Raw genomic sequence first — 15,345 nt, forward strand, 5'->3', positions numbered from 1 at the left:
GCTCTAGAGTCCAGAAGATGGTGGGGATGCTGATGGGGATGCGACCATCTCTCTGAGGCTGGGGTGCGAGTCTTTACCGTGTGTCAGACCACGGGAAACTCGCTCCCCTCCAGCAGCTCTGATGTTCCTAACCAAGAGCGTCTGATTGTGCTGCGTGGCTCCAGGCCCTTCCCTCCCGCCCGCCAAGGCCGAGGTCTTCCTCACTGCCTCCTGCTACATGTAGCCGTCCCGCCCCCGGCCCAGCCAGGCCTCCGCTCCTTCCTTCCCACTGGGCTCCATCCCCCATGGCGCAGTGAAGCCCAGGGTGCCTGAGAGGTTGCCACGAGCCTTTGCCTCATGGCTGCAGGGCAGGGGACTTGCCTGTCCCCTCTGCCAAAGCCACACATTCCCAAACCCCGTGAAGCTCAGCAGAACCCAAAACAACTCCTTCCATGAGTCTGCAGAACATCCTGGCAGTATGGGGAGAGTCAAGCTTCGACTGAATTATTTAAGGCCAGATGATGACCATGAATTGCTCCCTGATGTGTCTTTTGGGGACAGTCACCTGGACACTGAGGTACAAAACCCCCCCAAGCTCCCAGAACTGGGTCTTCAGCCCAAGCCTGGCCATGACCAGAGGCACAGAGAAACAGTTTAACATCACCCAGTGTTAATTTTCCTGCTGATTGACTCTCTGCAGCGTTAAGCAGTTTCCACCAGGCTGTCTGCAAGGGTTGCGCTGCTTAAGATCGGAAGGGAGAAGCGCCGGGTAAATGCAAGTCATTATTGTTTAATTGGATCAATTTCTATTTTGCATTTTTAATGATAATTCAGTCATGTCCATTTGTCAGCCAGACTCTGCCCCACTGCTCTCCGCTTCAACAAAACCACAGCCCACAGGGACGGAAGCGCTGCGTCGGTCTGGGCTCGCCCCGCGCCGCTTCGGCAGCGTTCAAGGAACAGGGATCGAATGAGGATTAAAAACAACCATGTTGAGGAAGGGGCAGAGGAAACCATCACAAACTGATTTGAAGAGACTTCAGATGGTCTCTGTTTCAAGGTTAAATCTCAGATGGCATTAATCTGAAATTCTCTTTGTCAGGCTGGGGAGTAAAAAAAAGCATTTAAAAAAAAAAACCCAAAAAAACAACCAACTCTGAATCCATCCCCAGTGCAATTAGATACCACCTTTAATCTGTCAGTGTTGTGAGATCATACAGGTTGCATGAATACTAATAAGCATTTGATATTTGTACAAGCTTTCTTAGGATGAATAATTAAATTGACTTTATCCATTAAACCTTCCCTCTTAAGCTTTAAATACGTGGCTGCGTTTTAATGGCTGGGGCCATCTCATCTCCCACACGAGGGGGCTTAGACATTTTAGTGCAGCCTGGCAGAGCCGCAGCACTGGCAGCACAGTTGGGCTGAGATCTCCATGTCTTATTTTTTTTAAGCAGCTCAACATGTCTACCTGCTGCAATCCTGCTGCGACCCTCAAACTCACGCCAGGTGGGTGCTCGATCCTCTTCCAGCAAAATGGTGTTCATGTAGGCAGCCCCGCTCCTCCCATGGTGGGTTTTAGCCCTTTCAATGGGGCCAGCCCCAGTGCCACCTCTCTGCCAAGGTGGGGAGGGGGCAGAGGGGTTGCTCTGGGCTGAGGGACGTGCGGTGGCACAGACGAGCTCCCTGGTTCAATGCTGATGAGTCCAGGAGGGTTTCTTACCCAGTTCTGGGGCTGTGACCAGGCTGGGCTGCTCCTTGCGCCGGGACCCTTCACTTGTGTGCGCTCACTCATAGGTCAGGGCTGGGGTTTTTTTTTTCCAGCTGTGGCCATTGGACTATCCAGTGAAAAAAACAAAAAATCTGTTAGTGGGGAAAAAGAGAAAATGACAGCAATCCTCATTATGTCACACCACGGGGAAGGAACCAGATTAATTATTTGAATATTTGATTGAAATCCCCTGGAGCAGCTTATTTTTGATTCCTCTTGCCGCACTCGGAGGCACAGGCTGCCCAAGGTCCATGGCGATGTCTCCAGGGTTTGCAGCAAATGCAGGAGCAGAGAGCAGCTCTCCCACCCGAGTCACCCCCCGAAAACACAGCCACCCCCAGGGTGCAGAGCCCACACGCAGGAAGGGGCTCGCTTCCCCTCCCCAGAGCCTGGTTATTGCTCTTACTCCTTATGCCTTCATCAAATCCGATGGCACCACTGGGAACCAGCTTCTCCAGTCCTCCTCACCCTCTCCCCCTTCCTGCCTGCATGTTCATTTATTCTGACTGGCTCAGACCGAGGCACTAATTAATTTTCCTCATTAAAAAAAAAAAAAACCAAACTCACAAATGGTAACAAGTTCCAATACAAATTAATTCTTCATAGAAGACTGGACATTTCACAGCTTGTTGGCAGCAACACCTCCGGTACCCAGAGGTGCTCTGCCTGGCACAGGGCTGGTGGCCACATGGGCAAGGGGGTGTCAGAGCTGGACCCCAACCTGCTAAATTACCCAGCATACCGAGGGGGAGCAGAATACTGAATATTGAACTGTCTACTTTGGCTTTTTGCCCTGCTTTTCTGCTCTTGGGGGAGTATTGGTAAAACATACTTGGGCTGAGGATGGAGTGAGTCTCCTCAGATTCACACCTGGCCCGGGGTTACGAAACACAGTGTGCCCCCCCCCTACCCTGGCAAAGCCCCCTCCCCACCGCGCCCCGGGGTGATAGGGACCCTCCTGGCACAGCCGTGACCCCTCAGGTCTCATTTCCCGGCTGGCTCACTGCATTCAGACATATTAACACAAAAATTTGCCCCACCTGCCTTCTCCCAATTACCTTCCCACCAAAATAAATCTCTGGGTAAATATATTCAGCAAGAATTACAGCAAGAATATCCTCCTCTGGTATGTCGTTTGATGTTATGAGAATATCCTCCTTCCACGCCGTTTGATTTGAGCAGCAGGTGGGCAGAGCTCTGCGAACAGAAGTAACCGGCTGATAAGACAAAGGGCAGGGAAGCTCTCTGCAGCCTCCTCGCAGAGAGAAAATGCAGGCAGGGATGAGTCAGGCTGGCAATGTTGTGCAAACAGTCTAAAAATACAACGGGTTTATTGCAGATTAATGGCACCATAAAATGTATTTCACTGGCCATTTAGCGGGTGTTGATCGTAAATATTTGGGATTAAAAATAAACTTTTCCACTGTGCCACTGTATTGTCATTTCTGTCTCACCCACCTTCCCCCAGCACCTGTTGGAAGCAGCAAATCAGCCCCGGGGTTGGTTTAATCATACTTGAAAAGGTAATGATGACAAAGTACCTGCTTTCTGGGTATCTCCCCGCAGCACAGGACTTCGAAGCGCTTTCTCTCCCAGGGAGCAGCGAGCAGCAGCGCCCGGACCTGCCCCTCCCATCAATTGCTCTTGCAATTACGCTGCAGGAGCCCAGAGACAGGGTGATGGCCAACAGGCGTGGTCCGAGATACCCAGCACCGGCTGTATCGCCCTCTGTCACTGCCTGACGGCTCGTCCCAGGACGAGGAGAGCCTCCAACCGCTCCCCCACTCCGAGGGCCAGCTCAGCCCTCACCCACACAAGCGTGGTGTCAATCCCTACGGAGCACCACTGTGCTCCGACCTCCCCGGGAGCCCATCGCCCCTGGAGCGAGGCAGCCTGGGCGGCCCTGGGGGTCAGGTCAAGGTACGTCGGCTTGATTCAGAAGCTCTTAGTGACAGAGCTCCAAGCAATTTGGATTTTTCCAATGCCTGGCTCTTTCTGGGAACGAAGACAACGTCATTTCCGTAGCTGTTTAACACGCCTTGCGTGGGGAGGTCAGTGCTAAAGGGACTAGGAGTCGTTCTTCTGGAGCCGGGACCCGACGTGGGCACAGCATCTGCAAGAGGTGACAAGTCAGGGAGCAGCAAGCAAGCGTGCTTCCTCCTGTGGCTGCAGCCCCAAACACCCCTGGGAGGCTTCCCGTTAGTCCCTTCACGCCTCACAGGATCAGGGCAAGGCCGAGAGAAGAGGTGAATGTTTTGCATGGCCAAGAGAAATAGCAACATCGTTAAATAGCACCCACGGAATCGCTGCGATCCACCAGTTTTCATTACGCTTGGAAATCAAACTCTCTCATGGATCATTAATTAAGTTTTCCAGCAGTGTAAAAACACTTCCTTGCTTGGGATTTCGTTCTACTCACAAAGATTAAAAATGCAACTAATTAGAACAAGACTGGCATGCAAGGGAGGAAAGGTAAAAAAAGGTCTCATTATGACTGGGAGGGGACAGAGTCCTTCCACAAGCAGGTACAGATGACTCATAGCTGCTGAATAGCCGTGCTCCTTCTCTCTGCCACGGGGAAGGTCTCCCAGTGCTGATATTAACTCCTCCAGCAGCTGTATATCACTTGCCAGGCAAGAAAAACATCCTTAAATTGGCTCTTAGCTAGCTCTGAGGTAGCTGGTAGCCAAGTGTAGTGTTAATTAAAACAGCCTTGCTAGCTGCATCAGACAGCTGGTCAAGAACTGCTTTATTTCCTCCCCTGATAATTTTCAGTTCAAATGAATTATTTTTTCTGAAGCATTTCTGAGGGGCAGGGGAGAAAAAGGATAAAATTTCAGCCATCCCCTCCCATCCCTCCTGCTTTTCTCCCATTCTTCTCTTGGTCAAATTTGCTTGCTGAATGTTAAAAAAAACTAAAACAAACTCAGATAAAACCTGGAAAATCGAGTTGAAATAGCTGTTGACAGAATAAGTCTACTGGAACATGGAAAGTATTTTTTAGCATGAAGCGTAATGGTAGTTTACTTTCAGCCCAAGATAAACCACACCACCCCTTTCAACAGAAGAAGTGGTACCTTGGGGTGTCCCTTTGCCTTAAGGAAAGACACCTGCCATGAGCAGCCCACTGTGTGGCACTGCAGAGAGCCAAAGCTGCAAAGCCATCTCCACCAGCTCTGCCAGAAGGGAGACGAAATGGAGCTTGTGGATGAGGACAAGGACTGAGGCGTTGTTGTCTCAGCCCTGCGAGTCTGCATCTCTGCTCAGCCCATGTGCGAAAAGTCTCTGACTCGTTGCAACCACAGCACAGGAAACCCAAACTCGCACCGAGCCAGGGCTTCCTTCATTCCTCCCATCCTTCCCCGGAGGGTCTGGCGGCAATCAACTGCCCCCCGGATTGTTCTCAACGAGGGGAGCGCCGTCTAGGAGGCAGAAAGGAGGCGAAGGGATGAAGCGCAGCACATGGTGGCCGAGCCTCCGTGCGTGTGGGCAGCCTCTGTGGGGAAACAGTAAGACCCGGTCAGCAGATTTCAGCGGTTTCAGCTCTGCAGAGCCTCAGCACACTCATCTGCCTTGTTTACCCATAAAATTCACTCCCTCCTTTTAATTAGAGCAGGCTAATTAAACCAGCACAATCCCATTTCCTCCCCTTCCCACAGTATGTGCGGCCACATCCAGAGAACGATGTTATCGAGGCAGGGCTCTGCTCCCGTGAGGCCGGGGGAATAATCCCCTTGCTGCGGGACACTAACAACCCTGCCGGCCTCTCCCTCTCCTCACACAGCGTGGCTAGCGAGGGCGACCCTCCGGAGACTACAAAAAGCACCATTTCCCACCGATCCCGAATGCTTTTCCTCCCTGGGAAACACCTCGTGGCTCTGGGAGAGGACGAAGCGGCTTCGGCCTGGCCGGTAGCAACATCTAGTGGCCACGTCCTCGGCGCCTGCTGATGAGGGGAGGCCCTAGTTGCCTGGCTGGGCTTTAAAAAGAGCTTACTGGGGTTGAGATTGGCTACTCTTAAAAAAAAAATATATCTAGAAAGTTCAAAATATCAGCCCTGGCCTCTCAGGCCTGGTGGGGCGGCCATGGGGGTGAGGGGGCTGCCGGGCCAGGCCGCGGTGAGGGGAGCCGCGCTGCCGGCGGGGCACGGCCCGCACCGGGCGGGCGGGGGAGGATACGGCTGGTCCCGGGACGGGCTGCCCGATTTTTGGGGCGATCTCCCCCGCGTTTGGGAGGCGGAGAGCCGCGCCGGAGCTCGGCGAAGCGCCGTTCGCCGCGGCAGTGTGTCCCCGCCGCCGCGCCGTCCGTCTCCATGGCAACGGGGCAGGCCGCGCCCGGCGCCATGGCGGCCGCCGGCAGCCCCAGCGTCTTCCTGCTGGCGGTCAACGGGCAGATCGAGAGCGGGCAGGTGAGCGGGAAGGGGGGAGCCGGTAACGCGGCCTTGCTTCGGTCCCCGGTGCCCTAAGGCGGCCCTGTCTCCGCCCGGAGGCCTGTAGGGCGGCTGGGCCTCAGCCCCGACCCGAGCAAGGCGGGCTGCCCTCCGCCCCAGGCATTCCCCCGCAACACAGCCTCTCTCCCTCACAGTTCCCCGGATTTGACGATCTGTACTGCAAGTTCTGCTTCGTCTACGGCCAGGACTGGGTTCCCACCGCGGTAAGGCCCCACCATGCGCCCCTCAAACCCAGCCTGCCAGCCGTGTGTGCTGGGCTTAGCGCAGGCCCCTGGCTCAGGCCACATTCCCCCCGCAGGGCCTGGAGGAGGGCATCTCCCAGATCACCTCCAAGAGCGAGGTCGCACCCACCACACTCGTCTGGAACTTCCCCATCGACATTACCTTCAAGAGCACCAACCCATCCGGCTGTGAGTGCTGGGGTGGGGGGATGCAGCTGGCAGAGCAGGCGCCCCTCTCACACACGCTTCATTTGCAGGGCCGCAGATTGTCGTGAGCGTCTACGGACCTGACTTCTTTGGAAACGATGTGGTCAGAGGTTATGGAGCTGTTCACGTTCCCTTCACACCCGGAAGGTGAGGTGACAACCTGGCTTTCAGGACTGAAACGGAGATTTTTTTCCAGTTACCATGTTGTTTCAGAAACAAAAATGTTCCCGTATCTCCATTTCATGTCTTGTCTGGTACAAAGAGCATAGATTTTCTAGCAGCAGCCCCTGGTTATCAGATAATTTTTAGTAACCCTGTAGACAACTGTAAAGTCAAAACTGGCATGTAGAAAGCCCAAATATGCAGCACAGTGTGCTACTGCTTCCCCATCACTCTCAGCACATGGTAAGCTTTCGTTCCTACCACTGGAAATGGGGAAAGATGCAATCTTCCTATGCAGACAAACCCTTTCTTCATGGAAGGAAAAGTCTTATACTTTGAGCTGTTCAGTCATCTGATGTGTCTGAAATTCTAGTACCTTTATGAATATAAGTCTTGCCAGTGATGTTTTGTTCATTTCTTCAGTTCTGTGCACCTCATGTTTGTTTTAGGCATACAAGAACCATTGCTATGTTTGTTCCAGAGTCCACATCTAGGCTGCAGAAGTTTACAAGGTAATTATTAAATACTTTTTTTTTTTTTAAGTCCTTCTTGCACTTAGTCACAGAGGTATATCCAGCCACTCACTGTTGCATATGTGTGAATACTTTGTATCATCAGCAGATAGTTTTGTAGGTAAAATCATGTTTTGAGGTGTCTAGGTCTTTTGAAGAGCTTTCTTAAAACACATTAACTACCTGCCTGAAGTAATGCTAACCTGTCTTTTTTCATCCTCACATTTGAACACTGTTGGTTTGCAAAAGAACTCATTTCAGCAGAGCAGACTGATACATGACTTCTTGTAGAGTGGCAGCTCCACGTTCCACAGGTTGATTCATGTCCGTGATGTGACTTGCAGAGCTGCTACTTAGACTCATTTTCCTGAGCATTTTAGTTGTCACTGCACTCTGAGGAGGTGTGCTGCGGTCAGTCCACCCCTAAATCTCACTGCAGCTCAAGGCTTGTCTTGAAGGATAGCCACATTAAGAGCAACCTGGAAAGCAAAGGCAGAACGTGGAAAAATAATTCCCAGTTCTACTTTTTCTTCCGTCTGAAATGCCTTTGCTGTTAACTTTGTTACACACACACATCCCTTTCGAAGTAGCAGTCTATACACAGCAACTGAGGGTATTAAGGGTTTTTTCCTTCCATTTTATTGTTTAAGTACAGTCTGAATGATCTGATTGTTCGGTTGTGGATTGCCTGTACCAACGGAGCCCACCCTTGCACAGAGCCAGTCTTGTGGCACTTGAGCACTTTGGGTCAGACTCAGCATGGGAATCTCTGTGCCCAACAGTCAAGATTCAACTGATTTACTTCTCTGTAGAATCTACACTCTTAATTGGTACACTTTTGTATTCTGTGCACCTATGCTGTATTCAAAGTATCCAACCCTCTCTGTCACTCCAGGTAATCAAGAGTTGAACCAGTTTCAAAAACATCTTTGCCACAGAAAGATTCTGTCTAGCCCAGAAATAACTTGTATTTATCATAATATGTATGAAATTGGTTTCATTTTTTTCCTCAGAGAGACAAAACTTATCTTTGATCAAAGTAGATCAGCAATAAAGTGAATCAGTCTTCAAAACTCTCTACTGCAAACAGAAGCTGGGAGTCTCATTAAACCCCGCCTTTGTTTTTTTAGCGTGCATATAATGAACTGTATCAAATCTAAACACTAGTGAATATATCCAGTTAATGATTTTCTATTTTCTTCTCCAAGTTGGTTCACAGGGAGACGTCCGGAATTTACTGACCCCAAAGTGGTGGCACAGGGAGAGGGAAGAGAAGGTAAGTCCCTCGAGCTCCAAACTGCAACCCTTGCACGACAGCGGGCCCCAGCTCAGCCACCCACCTTCCGCTGATAAAGGAGACTAGTTGTCCTGCTGAGTCCATCCTGGAAACGTGAGGAGTTCAACAACTCTTCAAAAACCTTTCTTAACCGCTTTTATTGTCATCTGCTTTCTTCTAGTAACGAGGGTACGATCTCAAGGCTTTGTGACCATCTCCTTCAACGTAGTGACCAAAGATATGAAGAAGTTGGGCTACGACGTGAGCCCGAGCGACATGCAGAACCCTTCTCTGGTGCCTGTTACGGAAGGGATTCATAAGTATTGAACTCAGGCATGAGATGTTCAATGGCTCACCAAGAAGTAAGCACTTCGGGGCTTTTTGTGGCAAAGGGAAATGAGTATCTGACTAAACTGAGAAAATTTCACTTTATTCCAAAAGAAACACAAGCCCATGAGGCTTTGGAATAATTAGCTAAGTATACTCCTTTCCATAAGCATACAGGTTGAAGTATTATGTAAATTAATGTCATCAGATAACATTTAGCATTTTTACAAGTAATATTAGACTATCTCAAAGTAAGACCTGTAACAAAATATTTTTTATAACAGCCTTTTGTACAGTCTTTATATACTTAAAAAATAGGAAAGTTCATAGTTGTAGCTGGTTTTGTGTATTTAAAACATCATTGCAAACCCAGTTCTTATTATAATTATATATTTTATATATATAATATATAATTATATAATAATTATATAACGGTTTTTGTAGTAGAAATGGGAAATTGAAATTATTTCACCTTCCAAAAAGGAGGGAATATGGAACTGTTCCAGTGAAATGCGCACATGCTTCTCTGTGCCATGCGCTTCCCTCTGCAAAAGCAGCAGCAGTTTTCTTTATAATCCCGCAAAGTCCTTTAGAGTGTGTGCAGCTAGTTCAAACAGCTGTAGAAACAAACTGTAGAAACAAACCTTTCTGTATTTTCCAGTGAAGCAACCTTTGCATTTAGAACAACATGATGACTCTTCCATTTCCAGATTTTATTTCTGCATCAAACTTCAGGAAGGGGAAAAAAAGGAGAGCAGTTTATTTTGGAGGAGTTAGAGAGACTGTGGTGTTAAACATATCCTTGCTGCCTGGTTTTAACTTCTGGGAGAACAAATTGCATTTTAAGTGGAGATATTGACTAAAAAATAAACTTTAGAGAAGGCTCCACAGAGAAAGCGGGGTGTCAGTAAGCCAGCTGTGTGTGCAGTCATGAGCCTGTTCAGCTCCAGGTCGTGTGCCACAGGCACTGTGCTGCATCCCTCCAGCCAGGACGTTGCACAGGTAACACACCATGGCTTTCCTTAGCTGGTTTTATCACCAAAAGGCAGTAAAAAAAGCAACACGGGGATGTTCAAGTCTGCTACACTCAGGTTTTCTTTTCCCTTGTGGGTCCTCCTCCGAGCAGGACCCAAACGATGGTGATTGGGGGTGACGGGGCCTCCAGAGCTGCTCGCAGATGGTCGCCCTTGGCCTGAAGAGCTTCTCCCCCCGTGTCCTGCCATGGCCTTTCAGTGAATCGCCCTCAGAGCGACTGGGAGTGCTCTTCTTTTAGGCTGAATAAACCCCGTTGTCTAAATACATTTGTTTGTCTTCCTAGTGCTAGGGCTTTTATGTGTTTGTGCCAGAATGGATGTTTGTAAGTCATAAATCATCCAAGATCTGCTCTTCTTCCAGGTACAAAAGAGAAAGAAGCTTATGCTACGCTGAAATGACTGTGTTGTCATTTTCGTATTTAAATTTGGGCATGTCATCTCTTGTGTTTGACTGCAACTACCAGGGGATGGCTGTGAGAATGACTTAACACGATACCACCCTGGAAGTGAACTACCAGGACCTTGAAACTGTAGAAATACAAGTGGTTAACACACAGCGTTGAACTGCAGAGCCTCCAGGACAGGTATCAAACAAAGCAGCCCGTTAGAGATAGTTATTATTTCATGCTGAGCAGTGTGAATGAATAATTTCTGAAAAGATAATGTGATCACTGTAATTTCACTGTGCGCATTAGCAGCTTTTCTACTATTTATAAATACTTTTCCAAACATGGTTACAGATGATTTTTCATCTCTTATTTTTTTCCTATCTTGTTTTTGTTGATTCTACGCTTCCAGTAAGCAATTCCACCAGTTGTTTTGGCAACTGTTGTAATCTCTCAACTGAGTCATGTTGGAATCCAAATTAGTAAGTATTTCCTGTTGGCTCAGAGGACACGCAAGGAATTTTGTTTCCTTTTCAAAAGTATTTGGGAAGCAGTTATCTACAGTAGCAGGATAAATATCTGTGTTTGAAACACTTGAAAGGCAAACATTAAACCTACTACCGCTTAAATATCTTTTTTTCCCTTGAGCTCAGTTACCTGCCCCCATTCCAATTAGAGCAAAACTGCACAACAGAGTTTCTAGTCATGAGAAACCTGTTAAACCCAGATAAAGCCCAAACTTTGTGCCCACAGGGGTGCAGTGAATTTACTCACACACAGCTCTGCAGCCTGGTTCTATGGCCGATCTTCTGAATTGCTTCTGTTTCATACGAGTAGTTGGATACTTACCACGCCGAGACCCATCAACATCGACTGATGCATTTGCACAGCTTCACTGTTCACAGCTGAGCTGCAGGGACCCTCAGAAGAAAGGTTGAAACAGTGAAAAAGCAAGGTTTTAAAAAAAAAAAAAAACAAAACCCATAAAACAGTATTTAAGATATGTGACTCTTGTCAGCAGATCCCACGCTGCCACCTGTAGAATTAGGGCTTTTTGGCTACTGTGTCTGGATTTGCTGGGGTTTTGGGGTTTATTTTTTTTACTCCTCAGTGTCTCGAGCATGTTTGTTAAGAGCCTCACATACCGTCTTCAAGGCCTTAAAACTGTTTCAGCTTAGAGCGCTTCGCTGCAGGAGCTTTTGCCCCTTCCCCAAGGGCACGTGTGGGGTGATGTTTTCAGCAAGCGCTTCCCGAGTTCAATGCCGCTCCTTTGTTCCAGGAGGCAACTGTTGATACCTCGCATAAACACGCTCTTCTCCCAGGGACAGGCTCGCTGCTGCCTTTATAATTTTCTGGAAAACTGCCTTTGGTGCTCAGGCGTGGCAGAGATTTTGCAGCTGTTTCACCCTGGAGAGAATCTCTGCTCTCATGACGGGAGTAAAGACAGACACAATGCTGTGCTGCGAGAGCGGGTGACGCGAATAAGGAAGGGATTTATGACCCGTAAGTGGTCGTTGCAGTTAGTGTTAAAGGTTAAAAGAACCCACGCTGCAAGAACAGTCAAAACCCTGAAAAACCCAGCCTTGCTGTAGTGGAGGCTCAAAGTAATTTCCTTTCGCCCACTCTCCAGGCAGCTGTAACCACCCTGCTCATTTCCTAGTTAATCATTCTCCCCTTTATTCAAAACTGAAGTTCCCAACCCCTGGTAGCAGTGCAAGGCTGTCAGCTGGCGCTGTACCTCCCGTTTTGTTACGCTTAAGTCTCTCCCAGACAGTGAAATTGGCCATTAACCTCCTAATTCAAGATGGGCAGGGGAAAAAAAAAAAAAAAATCTTTATTCAGAACATGTGTCCTGACAGGATGAGGCTTCAAGGCCATCAAAGCAGAGTGAGACCGGCTGGAGGAGAATGGAGCCTGCGATAGTTGGGGACTTTTTTTGCAGAAACCCTCCTCTGCTCTCCCACTCTGGGGGGGCTCTGGGCAGAGCTGCCCAGCAGGACCCCACTTGCTTCACGGGACAGTTTTCCTGCCCTCACTGAGAGGGAGACAGCCAAGGACACGGACTAAACAGCACCTTAGGAATCAAACCCTCCAGAAAAAGGAAAATTGTTTGGATAGTCCTCAGGAATGGCTTTTTGCAGCCCTTTCTACCAAAACTAGAAATAGCAACATCAGCTCCTGCCCTCTCGTGGCAGTTTTCAACCTTTAGGCAGATGTTAGAGGTTGCTAATGACAATTAGTTAACAAGGTTGCATGAAGGACACCCGAGTTTTATCCTGTTCCTCCATGAAAATTGCTCAATGGAATGGTGCCGGCTGCCCTGCCACTGCCCCTTGTCCTGAGAGCATGGGGCAAATACCTCCCAGGGCCACAAGCCACCCGGGGCAAACACCTCCCAGGGCCACGAGCCACCCAGGCTGCCTCGTAGGGAGCGGGACTGAGCTGGAAATCTGTGCATCAGCGAGGGCTCGAGAAACCGCCTTTGTCCCAAGGCTAGCAAGGGGGATTTACAACAGCAGTATTGCAGCAGCTAGAAGTTATTTCCATGTGAAAATGAGCGTCTCGAAGATGGATTAAAGCTGACAGCAACTGCTCCCCAGCAGCAGTGTTGGTTTAGGAGCAGGAGCCTCCTGTGAAATACTCCAAATGGGAAAATAAAAAAAATTTTAAAAAAAAGGAAAATAAAATGCAAAACCACAGAAGTACAGAGAAGAGCCAGATTTGAAGAAAATTGGAGCTTCAGCTCCAACTCTACCTGGGCTCGTCACAGCATCAGCAGTGACAGAGCCGGGCTTGCACCCACAGCTGCAACATGGGGCCTGTGTCTGCAACTGGCCAGGCACCCCCAGCTCCCCAAAATCTGGGGGACATCAGGCCCCACCAGCAAGAACCACCTTCCTCTGGGCCTTTCCCCTTTAATCCAGCAGTGCCAGTGGATGGCACTGAGCAGCAGCCGGACGAGCGGGTGGCTGCAGCCCCTGCAGGACATCCCCAGGGTGTCCCTCAAACACGCTCCAGGAACCAACCCCCCCCCCCCTCCATAGCACTGGGAATCCCTCCTTTTGTACCCACCACCCAGCCCAGCTTGAGACCCGAGGTCCAGGCACACAAGCCTCTGCCAGCAGCACATCTGGAGCTGCCACCAACAGCCGTTTTGAACATCTTCCAGGCCCTACAAACCCCCGCACAGGAACACAGAGAAGAGCTGAGCAAAGGCTGCCCGGCCCGCACCCCCGCAAGGGATGTTCAGCCCCTTTCCTCCACTTGCCATCCATCCACGGGGTGCGTGCTGCAGAGGGGATCCCCGAGGTTTTTTCCACCAGCTGGGGGGTTCGTCTGGGAGACAAACGTGGGTAAGTTCAAACCCCAAGAGCTGAGGCACTCATGGGTGTTTGCAAACCCAGAAACAACCTCCACCTTTGGAGCACAAGAAGGAAAAAAACTCCACAAAACCACAGCTCCCACCAGCCTGCAGAGAGAACCCAGCACCCTCCACTGCAGCGTAAGAGGGCTTAGCTTGAGACAACAAATCTCCAGGGGCTGGCCATCTTCAGGGTACAAATCCTGTTAGAAACCATCTTTTGGACACCAGAACCAGGCCTGAGCTCCCTGGAAGGAAAGCTGGAGAGAAGCGAGGGTGCAACGCAACCCACTTTCACGGCAGGGTGCAAGTGATTCAGTCTCTCGTCCTTCAGAGGGAAGATCAGCAGAAGCATCTAACTGCTGTAGGTTTCTATTTTTATACCTCTATTCAGGCCAAGATATTTAAGCACCCAAATTCACCTCGGAGAATATGACTACATTTAGTGCCAGACTTGCTAATGAAGACATTAAAAAAGCAGAAGAACCCCACTACCATCACCCAACACAACCCCAGCCAGCCCACGGTCTCCTAGGCCATCTGTGCTGTTACACCAAGGCAGAACCGTCTCCCTTCAGCTTGGTTAAACCATCAAATTTCATTCCCCAGCCAAAAAGCCCTTTTACCTGACGACAGACCCTATTACCTCATTGCCACAGGTTCCACGTTCCCACCCTGGTGGGGCACAAGGAAAGTGTCTATTTTCTGTTTTAAAAACTACCAGAGGTGGTTCAACCACAGCGCTGTGGGCAACCCCACGTGACAAGCACGGCTGGTGGGACAAGTCCACGCTGAGTCAGCATCCCGCGGAGGCTGCTCAGCCCTCACCTCCACCCACTCCAGCACCCCGGCGCGAAGTTCTCCCGCCAGCCCCCGCCTAACCCAGCTCTGCGGCGCGTGCCACAGGCCGTCACGGGGCCGGGAGAGCCAGTGGTTTCACAAAGGTGTTATTAGGCAGCTGTGTCGGTATCGGTGACTACGAAAGGCAATTTCTTTGCTCCAGGAGGGTCTGGGCTGCCAGCGAGAGGACCCTGGGCTGGATCGAGCTCTAACCTGACCCACAGCAGCTCCAGCGTAGAGTGTTTAAACAGGACTTAAGCCCACGATACCGACCCTGCTCGTGAGGCTCTCCCAGGGTGTATTTAAGCGCTCAAACTGCAAAGCTGGCAGCAGGGATGCCTGGGTGAGATTGCACGTCAGGCAGCAGCAAGCAGGGAGCTGAGAAGACAAACTCCACCTTTACTACAGCTTTATTCTGGCTATTTGAAACATCATTGATTTTCCTTCACCTGAGAAAGGGAACACATTTGCTCAACGAGCGTTGAGAACAGATCACGCTGCTGGCGGAAGCGCAGGCTGAACAGCCACAGATGATTGTCGGATACCTGCTCCCTCCACCCCCAGCACCTCATCTGCGTCGAGAGGCACGCGCTGCCTTCGTGCCTCTGCACGTGGCTGTGTCACGAGTCTCTCTGCTCCGCACACAGCAGCTGTCTGGTGGCCATGAAGATGTTCAGGTGCTTTAAAAATATTTCACGCTTCAACAGCACTTTCGAGCAGCGTTTCAATGCACGTCACAGCTAATTCTGCTGGTCACCAGTTTACTTAGGAATAAAGTTTGCACCACCTCCCTGCCCGACCCCATGTTAAACAGCC

At 49.9% G+C, this 15,345-nt stretch overlaps 1 protein-coding gene and 1 long non-coding RNA gene across 2 annotated transcripts; one reads left to right on the forward strand and one right to left on the reverse strand.

Annotated features, from left to right (window-relative positions):
* Positions 1–755: 755 nt before the first annotated feature.
* Positions 756–3,618, reverse strand: LOC141950753 (uncharacterized). Its single transcript, XR_012631147.1, has 3 exons — positions 3,295–3,618; positions 2,860–2,950; positions 756–1,820 (listed from the first exon to the last, which is right to left on the reverse strand). It is a non-coding gene; the product is annotated as an uncharacterized LOC141950753 (long non-coding RNA).
* A 2,417-nt stretch (positions 3,619–6,035) lies between these two features.
* B9D1 (B9 domain containing 1) lies at positions 6,036–10,700 on the forward strand. The gene is made up of 8 exons (XM_074886377.1): positions 6,036–6,161; positions 6,338–6,406; positions 6,502–6,613; positions 6,682–6,778; positions 7,243–7,305; positions 8,514–8,581; positions 8,763–8,943; positions 10,304–10,700. Exons 1-7 carry the CDS (start codon positions 6,066–6,068, stop codon positions 8,906–8,908), a joined length of 651 nt encoding a protein of 216 aa, XP_074742478.1. The 5' UTR covers positions 6,036–6,065; the 3' UTR covers positions 8,909–8,943; positions 10,304–10,700.
* The last annotated feature ends 4,645 nt before the right edge of the window (positions 10,701–15,345 follow it).

This window comes from Strix uralensis, chromosome 16 (genome assembly GCF_047716275.1).
Source record: "Strix uralensis isolate ZFMK-TIS-50842 chromosome 16, bStrUra1, whole genome shotgun sequence".
NCBI lineage: Eukaryota > Metazoa > Chordata > Aves > Strigiformes > Strigidae > Strix > Strix uralensis.